This window comes from Poecilia reticulata, chromosome 4 (genome assembly GCF_904066995.2).
Source record: "Poecilia reticulata chromosome 4, P_reticulata-male-v2, whole genome shotgun sequence".
NCBI classification, from domain to species: domain Eukaryota; kingdom Metazoa; phylum Chordata; class Actinopteri; order Cyprinodontiformes; family Poeciliidae; genus Poecilia; species Poecilia reticulata.
This window is the reverse complement of record NC_088833.1, coordinates 16,540,230-16,558,887: the sequence shown is the minus strand read 5'-3', so window position 1 is coordinate 16,558,887 and position 18,658 is coordinate 16,540,230. Positions and strand designations below refer to the sequence as shown.

Here is an 18,658-nt window from a genome sequence, read left to right as displayed (position 1 = left end):
TAGAGATATACTTGTAAATTTATGCTTGTAAATTTATGAGAAAATGATTTATCTGAATGATAAATTAGGGACAGCAACATAACTGGAACAATATTCATCTTACCAGGATAATACAATTTTTACAGAATATGCAAATGAATACGCACCAAAAATGATAGATTTTTCCTTTTAAAAAGCACAGCGTCCCCAGATTGATAGCATATTTGCACAAATTCAACCTTGTCTTCTTAGCCCAGTTTTACTGTGTGCTTTTTCCTGTTTCTTTTCAGTGCATGCATGTTCACATGCTCACAGGTTTGAAAAGGCAAGCAGTCGACTGGGTTTCTACTTACAGATATGTTTTGCCAGTCGACATAAACTGAATGACTGTTTTTGAAACTCAGCATGGATTGTACCTGCCATGTGAAATTATTTTAAAAATCATCAGGGCTCAAACAAATTGTGACATAAATTTTTTTCAGCACTTGTGCGATAACAGGATTTAATGGGGTTTTAGGAAAACATTTTCAATCATGTATTTTGTCAGGCTTTGCTAAAATTCAGCAACACAATGCCACAACACGGACACTAAAGTTTAAAAACAGGGTCTCTAAGACATGAAATGGTATGTCAGAACAACTGTCTTCATCAGCAGATTTCCTTATCAGGCAAGTGACTGCCTATGATGAGCAGGCATTAGGTGAGAAATCATGCAGTTCATCTGTACATTATCCTAGTATAATCCACATATAGATTAAGAAAATGTATAATATATTCCAAAACGGATTCACTTTAATAAAAAAAAGAGAGTAACTGAGTTCAGAAAGCGGAAAAAGTGACCCACCCCAAAAACTGATAAATTATTGCTCCTCCACACCACAAGGTGGCGACGGTCAATTCCTCCCGGTGTAATCAGAATGGAATGGTCGGCATCGGTGTTTAGCTAGCTACCGCTCTGCCTTTAACAACAAAACATTTTGTTTGTTTTTAAAATAAATAGTTTACGCGTATTTTCTTAGCCGGAGTAGCTACAATACTAAAAGATATACAAGGATATTCAGGTATTTGGAGTAATTTGAGACAAAAGCTTGAGAAATAAACGCGTTAGCCTTTAGCTTTGATGGCATCTGTTGTACTGTACCGTTCAGAGAATGAATGAGCGCCTGCAGGTTAGTGAGCGGTTATTCTGTTTGACAGACTGAAAAAAGCGTTTATAAACAGCAAAAGAAACATCATATAACTATGGCTACCGGTGCTGATGTTCGGGATATTCTGGAGCTTGGCGGAACGGACAACGATGGTCCTATCAGTAAGAAAGATCTCATCAACTCGGATAAGGTGAGAGAAAGTTTAAGAGCTATTGATTTGTTCGAGCGCAGATATGTCTTAGTAAATTAGAATAACAAAATATGATTTATTTCTGTTAAGTTGGATGTTTAGGGCCTTCAGTTATGAAAACCGAACGTCATTGAAAGTTAGACTGTCCTGACCAATACAAACTATTTTTAAAACAGACATTTTATGCTATAGCCATGGCTCCACAAAGAGGGTAAGATACTAAAACGCCACTGAAAGAGAGCTGACTGAAAGCATATCAGTAAAAAGTTGAGTGGAAGAAAAAAGTGTGATAGCAAAATGTGTATCAGCATTTGGCATAACCACAGCCTTAACATGATTGTAAGGTTTGGTATGATTGTACACTGGGGTTATTATGCATGTAACACCATTATAATTCAGATGTTCTTTTCTTCGTTACTCACTGCAGAAAAAATCCAAAAAAGCAACAGAGACGCTGACTTTCAAGAGACCAGAGGGAATGCACAGAGAGGTTTATGCTCTGCTCTACTCAGATAAGAAGTATGCATTTCTTGCAAACCATACATTTATGTTTTTGTTGTTGTTTCTTTAATTGACTTTATATTTCTGCTAAATGTTTTGCTGTTGTAGAAACAGAATATTAAATATATAATTTTTTTAGGAACTCTTGGAAGCCTTTTTCAGGAAAGTTGGTTTCAAGATGACTGTAAAGTTTATTATGTAGTTCCTCTCTCAAAACAAGTTTGTATTTATTAGGAAAATAGACCATCAATTTGATTTCGACTGGGGAGTTTCAATAAATTTTACACTTCTCGTTTTATCCCCAGCAATAATTCTTGATGCTTTTAAGCTGGGGAGGTGGGAAAGCATCAAGGATCTGCTCTAAGCCCTCTCTTGTTTGCTTTGACACCATTTACTGAGGCATCAGTCCTCGATGCAGCTGTGCTTGGTTTAATTCCTAGGTTTGACACAAAGTAAATGGTCCAGGGGCATTTACTACACATCATCCCCTCCTCTCTCAGACCTGTTTCCTGTTTGGCTACTAATGAATAAAAGCCACTATTGCCAAAAAAGCAGGAAAAAAAGGACTAGAAAAAAAAAACTTAGTTTTTGTCTTTTATTTACCTATAGAGATGCACCGCCTCTGCTGCCTAGTGATACCACTCAAGGTTATCGGACCGTCAAGGCCAAGCTTGGATGTAAAAAAGTTCGTCCCTGGAAATGGATGCCTTTCACCAATCCAGCTCGCAAGGATGGGGCCATTTTCCACCACTGGAGACGGATGGCTGAGGAGGGAAAGGACTACCCTTTTGCTCGCTTTAACAAGGTAAGCTTCACCTGTCCCTTTGCAGACGTTTAAGATGAACACAAAGAATATTTTAAAGTATTCTCCTAATACTTTTTTTTTATTTTTTATGATGTTTCTGTTTACTCATTTGCATGTTCAGACAGTCCAAGTTCCAGTGTATTCAGAGCAAGAATATCAAATGCATCTCCATGACGATGGCTGGACTAAAGGAGAGACTGACCACCTCTTTGACCTGTGCAAGCGCTTCGACCTGCGCTTTGTAGTTATCCACGACCGCTATGACTACCAACAGTACAGAGTAAAGTTTCCTTTTACTCTTTACTGTTTATGAGAAAAATCCCAACTCTGAGACATTTGCATTTGGAATAATTTTTCTGAATTTGTGCATCTTTAGAAACGCTCCATAGAGGACCTGAAAGAACGATATTATAATATCTGTGGTAAGCTGACCAAGGTCCGTGCAGCCTCTGGGACCGAACCCAAGATCTATATCTTTGATGCTGGCCATGAAAGGCGCCGCAAGGAGCAACTGGAGAAGCTCTTTAATCGCACACCCGAGCAAGTTAGTGATATTTTACCTTCAACATTCCTAAAATCTGATGAAATGTGCTAAATATAAACTGCAATTTTTGTAGTAAAGATGTAGCATATGCAGTCATTATTTGGCTCCAGCACCTTTTTCATGAGGTTGGATGTTTTTCCATAAGAAAAACTACATAGTGGGACTTTGTGTTATACAGTCCATCGTATACACTAACTGAGGTTATTTTTGTCATCTACGCCCTTTTTTCTGTCACAAATCTTTCTTCCACTTAACTTTAAATTAAAATACTTTTACACAGCACTCTGAAAAATCAGCTTGTTTAACAATGGTAGAAATAACCTCCTGTGACTCTTCGTGGACCATCCCCATCAAAATCTGCTGGGCAACTATAGTTTGGGCTTTAGCATAACATTTCTGTATTTATTATAAATTCAGTGTAATAAGATGCAGTTTTCAAGCCAAAATCATCCAAATTAACAAAAATAAAAACTCAAACCACATCACTCTGTTTAATGAATCTATAAAATAAACAAGCTTATTAATTCACTTGTAAATTGAATTCAGGTAAAAGCAGTAACATGTCAATGACTTTCAAATTTGATCAAGACACACTTGAACTGTTTATGAAATCCGATTATGTGCTTTTTGCGCCCCTTTAATAGGAAAAATGCACCTGTCTCGTTTGTCCTCTAGGTGGCAGAAGAAGAGTATCTTATTCAGGAGCTACGGAAGATCGAGAATAGGAAGAAGGAGCGTGAGAAGAAGGCGCAGGATCTGCAGAAACTCATCAAAGCAGCTGACACGACTACAGAGCTGAGGAGAGCTGAAAAGAGAGTCTCTAAGAAGAAGCTCCCTCAAAAAAGAGACACAGAAAAACCAGTAAGCAAAGGAACTGCACAAAAGTTGAATAAGAAAACGTCAATTGAATAATTGATATGTAAAAAAAATATAGAAATCAGTTTTATTTTATGATGTTTGTTTCAGCAGTTGTCACTCAAATAACCTTAAAGTGTCATTTTCATGTCATCAAAGTAACAAATTACTCAGCTTTGTCCCGACATATTCATTTGATTTTGTTTGATAGCAATCCAAAAGTTGAAAATAAAATCAAAACCTTTTTTTCTTTTCTCCAGGCTGTTCCAGAGACGGCTGGCATCAAGTTCCCTGACTTCAAGTCCGCCGGTGTCACTCTGCGCAGTCAGAGGGTGAGTGTTGCTTCTTCCTCCTGCATAAATAACCTGGTTCTTAAATCCCAGTCGGGAGCCACAAAACTTCTGATGAAATAAAAATCAGACTCGCAACTGCTCTAGTCAGGAATAAATGATCACACAGCTTTCTTTTTAAAGCCATGAAAAACTTTTTAGAAAAAGCAATAAAGTTTTTTTTTTTTTTTTTTTACTTAGTTTTGCACCCAGAAGCATGGTGGGTTGGTGCTAAATTTGATGTATGAAGGTTACAGGAGTTTCAAACTTATCTTTTATTATCACTTTGATGATTAAATCTGTTGCTGAACAGCTAATATCTGTAAAAGCAGCAAGAGGATCCTTATTTATCATGAAGACTGATGAGGAGCTTCTGATCTCAATGGAAAATGCATTAGCACAGCTGAGGAAGTGGAGAGCCCCTCTAGCTAATCAGTCAGATGCAGTTCACTGGATAAAGACATTTTGATCTGACCCGCTGAAGTGCATTTCATACAAATTAAAAGCCCTGAGGTGGAGCCGTTTATCCTAATATTGCCAGTACCTTAAATCACAGCCCCGCGCTGGTGCGTTTCTCCGTCTCTCTCTGTTATTCAGATGAAACTGCCAAGCTCTGTTGGCCAGAAGAAGATCAAGGCCATTGAGCAGATCCTGGCGGAGCAAGGAGTGGGTGAGTATGAATAAATATTAGCAATCAGCTAACATTTTATAGTTTCACATGTTCAGCAGTCCTCTGCAGTAAATGTGAGTTTGAGTAGAGCAGGAAAAGTGACAACTTCAGTAGATTAGCAGGGTTCCCCATGCAGTCCAGAAAAGTGTGAAGTTTGTCTTTAGTGTTATGTGTTTTTCTTTTTATGTACGATGTATTTATTTTAGACTGAAAATAAAATGGAAAGACAACAAATTATAAATAAGAAAAAACAACAGTGAAGATATAGTCTTCAAAACCCAACCTTAATGAATTTTGTAGTCTAAAAAAGGGAGAAGATTGAAGCACCTACTTCCAACTGATCATCTGGAATGAAATCTTCTGAAAAAATTATAAATCATCTGAACTATTAAAAATAAATAATTACACATTTATTAGAAGTTTAGGTTCTGTTTTTTGTCTTTCCCACATGTCATTGCAGTCCTTACTGTTTTACATTTTTAATTTTAACTGAAGGTGTGTGTTTCACCTTACTCAGCAACTGACTTCTGTTATCATTAACCTCTGTTTTCAAACAAAATGTTAATGTGTACAGGTAATAGGTAGTGATAATTGTTCCTTTTAACACATTAATAAAAGTATTTTACTAAACTGATGAATAAAACTTGAGTACCTGCCTAAGATTTATCAGATCATTTGCTAGGCAGATGCATTAGTACACCACGTCCAACCTTTAACATGCCATGACATCCTCACAGCTAATCAAAGCTTCTCAGGCTGACTTTTCCTTCATCTCTTCTGTGCCTCATTCTTTTGGATCTAGATCTCAACCCGATGCCCACAGAGGAGATTGTGCAGATGTTCAACGAACTCCGCAGCGACCTTGTGCTCCTGTATGAACTGAAGCAGGCCCACAGCAACTGCGAATACGAGCAACAGATGCTCCGTCATCGCTATGAGGCCCTGCTTAAAGCTGGCAGTGGGGCCGGGTGTGGAGGCCTCACAGGAGGAGGGATTGCTGGAGTCCCACAGGGTGGAGAGCTCAGTGCTGTAAACAGTACTGCATCCTCCACTCCAGGGGTAGAAGCTCAGTCGTGGCCCAATGTAGATATCAAGGTGGAACCAAAGGAGCAGATCATTGACGTTGTAGGAGCGCCACTTACCCCCAACTCGGTAAGCCAAGACTGAGCCAAGCCTTTTTGAACCATTGCAAACACCTGTGTGAAGAAATCTAGCATAGTCTTCTTTAAGTTATTTTATAAATGCTAAGATTATAACTTTACAACATCAAATAACTCTGAGCATAAAGCAAACAAATGATGAAATGTTGCTACACAATGAGTTTAATGGTCTTGTTTATGTTTATATACATGCAAAACTTTGAATACTGGTGATTCAAAGTCAGTGGTCTGCTGCAGTCTAAGCCAAATAAAATTATCTTACCATCAAATATACATCTGAGTCCAACAAGGAGTACCTGGAGTAAACATCTAAGGTCCCAGATGAGAACTATCCATCTACACACCCGCCCTCAGTCCGTTCATCCATCTGTTTGGCTCTCAGTTCATAAGTATAATTTTCAGCCATGGCTTACGTCTGCACAATTTGCCACATCTGGCTTCTTCTGGAACAGAATTATGATGCACACCTCACATCTATGACGTAAAAGTTGAATAAAATGCAACATGACTGTTCGGACTGCTTCGAAAACGGTCAACTGTATCCAATTTAGTGCCTTGTACAGAAGTGGATTTTTTTGGGAGTGAAAAGATCAGATTTGGGGCTGCTCAGACTGCCACAAAAAAGCCAGATCTGATTCACATAGCATTGTGTTAACATAGCATTAATGGGCTAAACATGTTTTATCCTTCACCGAAGAAGGTGTGATCTCTGACGTCCTCTAACACAATTGTCCTTCCATATCCCTTCGCAGCGCAAGCGGCGAGAGTCTGCTTCCAGCTCATCTTCAGTAAAAAAGGCGAAGAAGCCCTGATGAGAGCTCATACAGTCTGGAGGACAAACGACTGGGTTACTTATCCTGATGACAGTGGAGTGCCCAGGAGTCGTATGGCTGGACAAGATGGACACAACCAGGGCGGTCCCCATATTACTGTCCATTTACACAGACACACCACTGACTCCACACACACATAAACACAACCCCTCACCTACTAACGAGACTTCTCCAAACCCTCCCCGTCTGGCCGTGACAAAGGCAATGACTGAGTGACATTTCATTCCATTACTGCTCGTCTCCCTGCCTCCACCACCGGTTGCCCATAGATGAGGCAAGAGCAACTGTAAATTGCAAGGCTGAACTAATCGGGACAGGGTGAAGAAGGTGGGAATGACTGGGTAATTGAAATGAATTGGAATGAAAGACCAGAGGCAGGGAGTGGGTGGACCTGGAACCGCAATGCTCATTGGAGTCATCGGAGGGTTTCCCTTTTTTTTTTGTACCCTAATAATGCAATGGTGTTTACTGGAAATGTGTTCCAGTGTCGTCTTGCAGAGCTGGATCCCTCTAGACTTGGAGTGAGTTTTGTTCTCTTTCTTCTGTAATTTTGTTATGTCAAACTGTTCTTTTATGATTACTTCAAAAATTATTCTGCTTACAAAAAACAACAAAATAAAAATCTGTTTTTTTTTCTAACTGTGTCTAGTTGTTTCTCTTCAGATGGTGTGGACTTGGAGGGTAATAAGTGTTGAATACAGATTTGTCCAGAAAATTGTAGGATCCTGACATTCTTACCTTACCTGTCATCTAAGTTAAGTGACAACTAATGACTCCATTAATATGATAATTAAGCAGAGCCAATGAAACTTCATTAAGTTTCCCCCTTCTCATAATATTGCTAATTGCTTGTCAATTATGGTGTTTAGCCTACTTAGGCATTAATTTCTATGCAAATTTTGAATATGTTTGCCAGGAAAAGGAAGCTTTTTGATTTGGGGATACGCATTAGTAGTTTATCAGGCCTTGAAAATGTATTGTTACCCTCTAGAACAAATGTGTCAAATTCAAGGACCAGGGGCCACATGTGGCCATGGATATCTAAAATTATAACTTCCCGTATCTAAACTTCTTATTTTCTGTACTGCCAGGAATCTCTGTGACCCTGAGCATACAAGGAGAGCTGCAATGGAACGGATTAGGTCAAATCATATTGATGACCTAAATCTAGACCTAAATCTAATCGAGAATCTTAGGCAAGACTTGAAACTTTAAATTCATAGATTCTGGTGCAAAAATTTTAATCTGTAACATGGCCCTTTTAAATTTAGTACAAATGCGTATCGTTTTTTTTTTAGAAAATATTTCTGGATCAATTTTTAAAAAATGTTTTGAAATTGCACATTTTTAAAGCAAAAATAATTCAGATTTGATCTAAACTGCTCCATGTAATAAATGAATTCATTACTCCAAATCCCATTTTAATTTTCCTTTAAAATTAAAAATTTAAATGTGTTGTTTTATGGAAGGCATCTGACTTTTAGATAAAAAAAGAAAAGAAAAATATGTTACTATTTAGAGGTTTTTATTTGTATTTGTTTTTTTCAACAATGTCTCTTAGAGATTCTCCAGATGTTTCACAGACTTGGCTCTGTGCATGGCACATGTGGAACATTTTAAGAAAATCTTATGAGAAAATGTCTGCTTGTATTTTTGCAGCTAATTTGTTTACAAATTTAACTTTGTTTACAAGAGAAGCAATATTATTTCTCTGTCATTTCAAAATTTTGCAGCACCTGATGTTTTGTCATAGTACTAATAGCCTCTCATCTCTGTTTTAACATCTTTAACCTGCAGAAAATAATATTGTACCAGCTACCGCAACATTTCCGCTATGTGCTACAATTTGTAATGAGTCTTTTACTTTTGTACCTTTTGAGTCATTTTTAACTTCAGAATAGCAGATCGTTAGACCTGGATTTACTGTTTTGAGTGTTGCTGAGATTTTTAGTGAACAACTGAAGCCTTTAATTTTCAGTCTAAAAGTTTTGTGTCAGTGATTCTGTAAAAAAAAAAAAAAAAAAACCCGAAAAATAATATTTGTGCTATTTGTGCTTCATCTTCAAATTCAAAATTCTGCCCTCTTGAAATGTGCATTAATCAATACTTTAATCAACCTATTTTTTATGCACAGCTTCAGTAAGCACTGCTAAGGTTACAGTAGTATACCCATCCTCACTCTGAAGGCCATTTGATTGAGACGGAGAGAGAAAAAGAGTGAGAGGAGGCAAGTAAACATGGGTAAAATGGATTCCCTGTGTCTATATTTCATGTTGAAAATTGGCTCATAAATCCAGTGGCTTGATCTATGGAACTCGTCGTTGGCTGAAAAAACCTCCGTAAATGTGTAATTTCTCCCTTGACAGAACACAGCCGAAAGGCTATCTTTCTTTCGCCTCCTCCCTTCTCTCAGCCCTTCTTCTCTGTCTTTCATTCTCTCTCTCTCTCTCTCTCTCTCTCTCTCTCTCTCTCTCTCTCTACAGGCTGGCTGTTGGATTAATGCCCTCCCCCCTCCACTTCTCTCCTTTCATGCTCCTCTGATATCTTCTTCATCGCTGCCCATCCATTTGTTAAAACTGGGGCTTCCATGCTACACCTCTTAGTATCAAAAGCCATCCCAAGTTACAAGGCTGATATAAGATGGAGATATAAAATGAGAAGGTTGTAAAAAAAAAAGACTCATGTAAATAGAAAATCAGCAGGTAGAGAAGTATAGTCAGCCAAGTCTGAATGATAAAGACCCCCATAGCCCCAATCTAGCTCGCTCTGCCATGAACTCCATCCAGGCTCTGATGTGAAAAGCATGAGGCAGAACACCACAGGAGAGTGTCTCATAATGTGGCTGGGATGGGATCTCTTTATCAAGGCCAGGCCGAGGCTTTAATCATGGCCTAAGAGGTGTGCCGGCTTTTTATCATAATTGAACTGTAGCCAGGCTAATCGCTGGCATTTGTCACTGTCGACCGGCTGCTCGACTACACCGGCGGCCCAAACTGCTGGTGGGGAGATGTGATGGAGTCTTGGTTCTTGAAGTGTGGTACCAAGAGGGCTGCACTTAGTAGCCCTCAGGAAGGATTTTGTTTTGGCAAAATTATGATTCCCCCATATGTCCAACTATATTTTTTTCTTCTATTTCTATCAACTTTTTGCTGTTGGTACTTCATGTTCCATTCGTACATGTTTCACTGAGGATGTTGGGTTTACCTGCTTTAGCTTTATGATATGATGCTTCAGTTTCTGTGTCATTTACAGTGCCCAAAGAGCAAACTACTTTCTGGTGTAGCTGCAGACCATTTAGCCTCTTGTTAAAAAAAACTCCTGGATCTTAGCAGACAGACCATCTACAGATCCAGCCCATAAAAATTAACATTTTAAATAATAATCATTAAAAATCCCTTCTATCCTTCACTCATTACCTGTATTAATTGCGCCTGTTTGAACTTGTAACATGAACAAAAAACAGTTCATCAATCAAACTCTAACCTCTCCATCATGAGCAAGACAAAGAGCTGTCGATGGAGATCAGGAACAGCTTCAGATTTGCACAAGGCTGCTGGGCTGCAGGACAGTAGGCAGCTGTTGCATCAATAAATTAATCCACATTCCTGTAACTGAAAATTTGTTTAGTGTTATGTACAATTAGGCCTAATATCGCTAATTTGTCTTTTATGTGACTACAAAGAATGTGCATCTACTGCATGTGCTTTATTAAAGTCTATTTTAAAAATGTGTTCTTAATTTGGCATCTGCTTGACAACAAAAAACAATTCACTTTTTTTTTTTTACACTTGCATGAATAAGTTGCCACACTAAGGGACTAAATTAAATGCTTCAACCAACCAAGAAATGAAAATGTATTGCATATCTTGTTCCCTGTTTTTATGACCTAACACAACAAAACCGACAAAGCTCAAAAACTTTTGTACCACTGAAATAAAATGCCTGTCAATATTTGAACAACTATGTATTTATGACAGTGGCATAAAAAGTTAGAGCACCACTGAAATAGAGCACAGCCGACATTCATCACAGGTATCTCTGGACATGATTAGATTGCTACTGATTTCCCTTCCTTGGTAACGTCACCAATTTCCTGCGCAGTGAAGAGACAGCATCTGTGCATTAGCATTTGCTCCAACATTTGTGCCATAAAAATGTCCAAACCAGACTCTCGCCCCCGTGCCCCTCTCTCATCTTCACATCTCTTCGACTTTCACCTTCTCCTGTATTTGGGTCACCTTGAGGGAGCAAACTTTTAATCATCATTCCACATCAAATTCACCTGTGCCCTCTGGGACGCTGAGCTGCAACAATGAGGAGGGGAGTTGGGGGAGATAAAGTACCCACAGGGCTGGACAGTAGATGTCATTTTCACTGGATGTTTTTTTGCTGGTGGGTGGGAGAGACCTACGACAACACAAACTCAATCACTAGTGCTAAGCAGTGCTTACAGCGAGGAATTAACCCCACTGTCCACTCTCCACATTCAAGCCCCAGGGAGGAAGAGGAGAGTGGAGTGGAGTGGAGCAACCAGGTGAACTAAATCTGGACTTCCCTTTTTCCAGGGCTGTTGCTCTTTGGAACATCTGCAGGCAGATGCTGTTGACTTTCAAGATGTCCTACCTTGAAACGGCTGATGCAGAGTGACAGACGTGGAATTTTATAATGAGGAGGAACTGAATTTTCCAGCTGGAAGTTTTGATCCATTGTAGTTCTGATCAAATATTAACACCAAGGTGGACATCTTGATAAACTTTCTCTATCCCTGCTCTGTACGTCTGGTGTTTCAAAAAGAGGAGATTAATTTACCATGGGTAAAATTCAAAATTATCCACATTTCTGCTGTTTTATTTGATCGCGTTTCATTCCCGTTTGCTTCAGTTTAAAAATCAAAATGGCATGTGGTTTAACTTTTGGGATGAACAACATGGAAGTTGGTAATCTTCCAGGATTATTACTGATTTTGGGCGTAACTGTTTGTGTGAAGAAAAAGCAAAAACAAAGGAAAAGTGTAAGGAGGTAATTATTTTTTCATCTCCGAATTTTAGCTTTTATGCTATTTTTCTGCTTTTCTGTAAAAAGGGTATGCCCTCACCTGTTCTATTTATGACTTAACAGCACTTGTTAGGTTGGATATATTTTCACATCTTTTATTATTCATTGTGGTCTGCAGAATTGATAGCAGAAGGTCAGACAGTGTCAGGAAACGACGGTTCATTCGGCTCAGGCCCGTAGTTGAAGGTCCACTTATCACCAAGACCCGGGTGGAGGGTCGAGCCCCCCTCCGTTCTCCTGCTGGTGCTCAGAAACAAATCAGTTTGATTTGATTTGTCAGTGAGAGACAGAGAATCTCTGAACAATGTGTGACAAGGGTTTCTTTGCCAAACCAATGCAATGAATGTCTTTTTCTCTCTTTAACTGCACAAGTTCAGTTCCAACAGAAGAGGCAGGCAGAGTGTGTGTGGGGGGGGGGGCAGGGAATCCAATTTACCATGTGGATCCACAGCTGTCACTGCGAGGGAATTAAACATTAACCATAACTCACAGTGGGTGTTGAGCAGGTCAGCAAATGGCATGGAGGGAAACATCACTCTGGGGTGCAATAAGAAAGGATTTTAACCTATGACTCCTGCAATAATGCTGCTAGTAAAAATCCTCCTCAGCAACAGCAGGCTATTTACTGTGCTGGTTAACAATCACCCAACAGTTTGAAAACTTCACATTTGTCTGTTTTACAAACCAGGAGGAAATGCATAAACTGTCAGCATAAACACAATGTTTTCCCAGCCGCTGAGTCCTGAAGAAGTTCCTGTGATACTCCATGAAGGGGGAGGAGGAGAGGAGGGTTTGGTGAGATGCTGTAGCAGCAAGCCGTCCCGGTGTCATCACCCACACAGGCTGACTACTTGCCTGGCTGGCCCGCCACCACCAGAGCCTCAATTACCTGACTGACGTTTCATTAGCGCCTGCAGCTGATCCCGTGGCTGAGAGGCAGCGGGGCGCAGAGGAGCATGGAGGAGGCTTCAACGCATTACATTCCCCTGCGCTGTCAGTGTCACAGCTCCGAGTGCAGCCACACAACCCACTCATTACTTTGCCGTCATTTAGTTCATGCTCTTATTAAGTTGGACTGTGTATACTAAAATAGAGCTGCATGGCTGAGTTTTATCTGGTGACACCGGCTTGGAGATGACATTCACAAACCTGCCCCGGATTGTTGGAGGAGCAAGGAAGGTGGGGGGTTGGGGGAGAGAGAAGAGCGGGAGGCTGTCGGTGCATGCATGAGACAAATCAATCCGGTGCAGCGTGTTGATCAGAAGTTTATTTGCTATCATGTACATGTTTGGGACCGAATATGTGTGGCTGCACTCCCTGAACTGATACCTGGGTTGGTGCACGGCCTCTTCATCCTCGAGGGTTAGCAGAGGCCATGTCAGAGATGATCCAAGGCGAAGCTGAAGGGGGGCTTAGCGAGACCCCGGGCCTGAGCCTCTTCCGCACAGCCCACGCTTGGCTGGCCTCTCCTTCCCATTTGTCATCCTGGGCCAGTAAAACCACCGGAGAGATTAGGGCAGAGCAGAGGGACTGGAGGAGTAGCAGGGAATAAGAGGATCAGTTAAGCTATAAACACAGACAAGTTTGTGTCTCTCACCCACTCGGGCACAGTGACAGTTTGTAATGGCTGTCAAAAGTTCGCTGGGTGCAGTACATCTTTCTTTAAAGAACGCTGTAGTGTCTGATTGTACCAAACAGCAAGGACAAGAGTTACGACAGCTTAACCCCCCCACCCCACACACATTTTGATCAGATGTTGTATGAAAAGTGAGCAGAGCACGTTAACCATATCGACCCATATTGACCCGAGCTAATGAACCGTGGCCCAGCGAGGCCGAGAAAATACAAAGGTTTGCCTATAATTACAAATCTGTGGCACAGACCATTAGTCAAATCCAGAGAGCTCCTTCATTTCCATATTTTTGAATATTGTACTTAATTATGCAAAGGGGACAGTGAGGTAGATGAGAAGTTTTAAGAAAGCCTCATAAAGTCCTTATTAAGAGCAGAGGGGATTAATGACAGTTAATATGAGGGCAATCAAACATTTAATGCAAAGGCCCTCCTGCAGGCAAACACTATTTAAATGAGTCAATTAGACATTCATTATCTTGGAGCCTATAAGTAGGGTGAGATCTGCATAAATGTTGGTGCAGAGCATTGCTGTCTCCTAAAAAAAATGGAACAAATGAAATATTAAAAAAGTTAACAAGTGTGACACAGAAAATGCACAAATATTGATAGCTAGAGGGCTGGTTACATGTTGCCATCAAATCAGAGGAGAATGCACGATTTCCATCGGAGATTGTCTCATAAATCATAATTATTGAGTTAGCGTGATCTCTCCTCCCAATTAGCCATGTAACATTGTTTGAGAAGAATGGCAGAGAGGAACAAGAGAAGTCCTCCTGATGTCCAAATGTAAAATCCCAACAAACCTTCCTCGTGCATGCGCCCAGGTTCGCCAAATCACTCCGGTTCTGATGAACCTCGCTACAATAAGCTGATATATAGCAAAAACATACACATTCTGCAGAGGATGACTTGAATAATGTACCAAACTATGTAGATATATCACTGTCAGGACTTCCCTCCTCCTCATCCAATCCCTCTTTCTTTCCTTCTCTCTCTCTCTCAATGTCTGCCTCCACTCTTGTCAGTTGCCCTAGCACACAATTACTGTGCGTGATTGCTATCAGGCGGGACGGTCGGGGAGGCTCCCAAATTAGGGCCTAAATAGGATTTCCTACACGGCGAAGGGCACAGGCCTGGACATGGTAATGAAAGCCTATACATCACAATCAGGCCGACAATCCTATTCATACTGCAACACATTACTCTCACTCCTCATAATTATAGAGGGGTGACAGACGGGCCTGTGAGGCACGGTGGAGGAGCAGCGAGGTGGCAGCAGGAGGGGGAAGTATAGCTGGTTTTTGAGTGGCTTCCTCTCCTCACTCATGTGATCTCCTGATACCTGCACTGACCAGATTAGGTGGGTTCAGTTGTACTCAGTTCTACCATGCAGATGCAGTATGCCAGGAGTGTCAGACTCATTTTCATTTTGGCCCTCGTTAAGGCCACAAATGTCCTCAAAGGGCCGATTATGAGAGAGTGATAAAAATACCCCTTAACGAAGTGTTAAAATATTTAAAATATTACTGTCTGTATGCGATGAGTACTTCTTAAAATTAAATAATATTAGACTTCTTTTCACATTTAGGTAATTTGGCACTGTACAGATAAAAACTTGTTTCATTTGACTGATAAAATGATATTTAAAAATATCATGTCTTAGCACTTTTAAGACATGAACGCGTTATACTCAAGGGTCTCGAGTTTGACACTGTGCAATATGGAGTGATGAAAGAATTGGAACAACTTGTGAAAGTCTGAGTGTTTTCGTTTTAATCTATTATTCGATGTGGACAGAAGGACATTTTTTTCAGCAATACTGAAAAAATGCAACCAATTTAAAACAGGAGAAAATACATTTTAAAATATAATTTTCCGAATTGTATGTAAAACAATACAATTTATGGTGAGCAATACTTCAGATGGTTAAAATAGCACATCAAGTTCAATTGATTCAAATGCTTTTACTCTGTATTTTGACAGAAATGTGGTGGTGAATTGGAAGATTGTGTTCAGGTGCAATTGTAACACTGCCATGCCGCCTGGACAGAAGATCTGCAAAGCAGGCGACAGATTAACAAATACACTGATACTCCAAAACCATGACAATATAGGAGCAAATTAAAGAAATCTCAGAGGAATAATGAATAATTCTGGCCAGTTTATGGAAAATATTCTACAAGTGGAGAAAATTCAGACCAACTACCACGTTCATCTTCTGACAGTCCAACAGTTCACCTGGAAAGCAGAATGAAAGATGCTTAAAGAAGCAGCGACTTACTTAAGCTGTAAATCTCTCCAGGAGACCTACACCAGCCTTTTGCTACTGTTGATATGTAAGTGCATGTCTGTTCAATCAGAAAGAGACACTACAAGTTAAATTTCCATGGGAAGCAAACAATACAGAAGCCTTTGCTTTCTGGGAGAATCAGACTGAAGTTTTCCAGAGAATACCTCAAATTTGTTGACTTCCTTCATTTGTTGAGTAAAACAAAGCAATTTTTTTTGTCTTTTCAGATAAATAAATCACTTTCTTTAATTAGGTGGATAAAAAACTAAGATTAGACATCAATGTGTGAACGTTTCTCACTCAATAACAACATTTAATGGGGAAAGGTCCTAATTTTTTCACATGACAAGATCTGCACTGGAATTTAGGCATCTTTTCCCCAGTGGAAGAATTGTTCCACTGGGACAATGACTGCAGCTTCCATCAGAGTGACTGACACAAGCACATGCACCCACACATGAACCAACTCCCCCCCTCACACTGAGACATGTGATGAGAAGTGTGTGTGTGTGTTTGTGGGGAGGGGGGCTTCTTTGCGATCAATACCCTGAGTAGGAATCAGCGATGGGAAGAATAAGACAATGGCCTATCAGATTGAGGTTGACTTCTCCTTGTATGTGTGGCAGGCCTGCAACAATAGATTGGCCCAGAAATCCGATGGCACTTGCCGACAGAGGGAAAAAAGTGGGGAGACAGATGAAAAGAGAGATTGCTAATGCTCTTCAAGCAGGCATTTTAATCTGTGACACTGGAGGGATTTGGTGAAAGCCATTATCAAACAGCGACCCTACCACCCCACCTTCCTCTCTGCCCTTTTTCTATTCTGATAAGCAACCTTATCAGAGCGCTTGGCGGAGAACACGGATGTGCCTGTGTGTGTGTATCCATTCACGTGTGTGCATGTGTTTGTGCTGCTAAATAGGATATTCCAAATGGGATGCATAGGCTCCAAGAAAGCTCTACTTTATCGATGTAAATCAATTTAAGAACTCAGTCAAATGGTAAGCATGGCAAAGTGGATTCAGATCACAATAACCTGGATCTCTGAAGAAACAAACGTGTCCCACAAAGAGACAGAATGAGCTTCGTGGTGCGCATTCACCGCCGAGGCCTGGGGGGAGAAGCAACCTTGATATTGTCTCTTCATGAGTGTCTAACCTGCAGATGACTCCCATCTTATGACTGCATCACAGAATGAACTTAAAGATAAATGAGATGAAGTTAAGCTTCTGCTCACCACAGATTCCATTTGTAGAGTGACTTGCAAAAGTTTTCAAACCCCTTGAACTTCACTTTTTGTCACATTTTTATTGGAATTTTGCACAAGAGACCAATAAAGGCTGATGTGCAGAATTAGTTTCTGCCGCACATGCATTGTTGCATGTGGACCAAAAGGTTCAGTTCAGATGAGACTTCTTGGGGCTTTCTTTTAATAAAGCAATTTTAAATACCAAAGCCTATCCTTAGTATCTACAGTATCTGTAGCAACTGCTTGATGCTATCATGTCAATATGGACCAAAATCTCTAAGGAATGTTTTTGATACTTGGTTTAATCTGGGAAATGGAAAATTTGAACCAGTTTAGAGGGCAAAAGGGATCCAAACAGATACTAGAAATGTGTACCTAATACAGTGGCCAGTAAGTGTCTATCATCTGTCTTCAAAATTGTGGGGGTTGACTGGTGTGTGCTTGAGTGAGTGTGCAGAGATTCACATATTTGCATGCGAGTAAAGCCTCTGTATGTTTGGTGTGTATGCGTCTGCTCAACATGGTGTCCCTTCTATGATCAGGACAATCCATCAGGCTTTGCTGCTCATTAATCACCAGGTAGACACACACATACACACACACATACACATACACACCTTTGGGATCAGGGCAGGCAGTGATGAACAGTGAGGTTAGTTTAGTGGAGCACTAACACCTGCACCACAGAGAGCAAGTAAGTCCAACATGACATGAAAAACCTGCAGTGACAGGATCTGCAACACAAAAATCTAATTTGAACTTCTTATACATTAAAGGATTATCCTTTATATTCTAATAAGAAATTGACACATTTTTACTTGTACACCATAATGAGTACTTTATTTGATGTATCAATATTTTCATCATGTGATGTAGCTAAAGTCTGCTTTTCATCTTAGTCTTTGTTCTCACAGTTTAAGTTTGGTGAGAGTTTTGCTGAGTCTTAACACCTACATCTGAATGTTTTACAAGAAGTGTTGGAAAGATGTGGCTAATTCTTCCTCACGCATAAGTTAATTTAACTGCTTTATTTTTATTTGGACCTGAAATTTGTTAAAATGTTCTTAGAGAGCCATTTTAAACACGTGTTGTGAACTCTTAAGGTTCTAAAGTTACATGATTTTTAATTTGATGTTGGATGTACTCTGGGTGTTGGCCCCAACATGTACCTGTCCTATCCAGACTGAAGCTAATTTACTGCTGGGAAATTGTTGCCTGAACTTAACAAACAATAGACGTCCATGGACGTCTTATTAATGCCCATTTCAGGTTGGCCAATCTTCATCCTGATTTAGCCAAGAAGAAATCTGTGAACATTTGACTTTTTCAGCCTAACTGTTCTGTAAAAAGTTGCTTAGACAGAGACGTTGCAGAGCCGCTTTTTAAGCCTTTATGACGAAGGCAGACAGTTTTTT

At 40.0% G+C, this 18,658-nt stretch overlaps 1 protein-coding gene across 1 annotated transcript; it reads left to right on the top strand.

Annotated features, from left to right (window-relative positions):
• The first annotated feature begins 859 nt into the window (after nucleotides 1–859).
• Nucleotides 860–7,653, top strand: dmap1 (DNA methyltransferase 1 associated protein 1). Its single transcript, XM_008407972.3, has 10 exons — nucleotides 860–1,317; nucleotides 1,745–1,836; nucleotides 2,428–2,623; nucleotides 2,745–2,903; nucleotides 3,000–3,167; nucleotides 3,843–4,028; nucleotides 4,283–4,354; nucleotides 4,949–5,021; nucleotides 5,824–6,173; nucleotides 6,934–7,653. The coding sequence occupies exons 1-10, from the start codon at nucleotides 1,222–1,224 to the stop codon at nucleotides 6,991–6,993; spliced, it is 1,452 nt and encodes a 483-aa protein (XP_008406194.1). The 5' UTR covers nucleotides 860–1,221; the 3' UTR covers nucleotides 6,994–7,653.
• Nucleotides 7,654–18,658: the final 11,005 nt, after the last annotated feature.

Excerpts from the sequence above, each read along its gene's own strand:
- dmap1 (XM_008407972.3), top strand. The coding sequence starts at position 1,222 with ATGGCTACCGGTGCTGATGTTCGGGATATTCTGGAGCTTGGCGGAACG. Across the intron at positions 4,355-4,948 it reads TCACTCTGCGCAGTCAGAGG|ATGAAACTGCCAAGCTCTGT; the intron begins GTGAGTGTTGCT and ends TCTGTTATTCAG. Across the intron at positions 5,022-5,823 it reads CCTGGCGGAGCAAGGAGTGG|ATCTCAACCCGATGCCCACA; the intron begins GTGAGTATGAAT and ends TTTTGGATCTAG.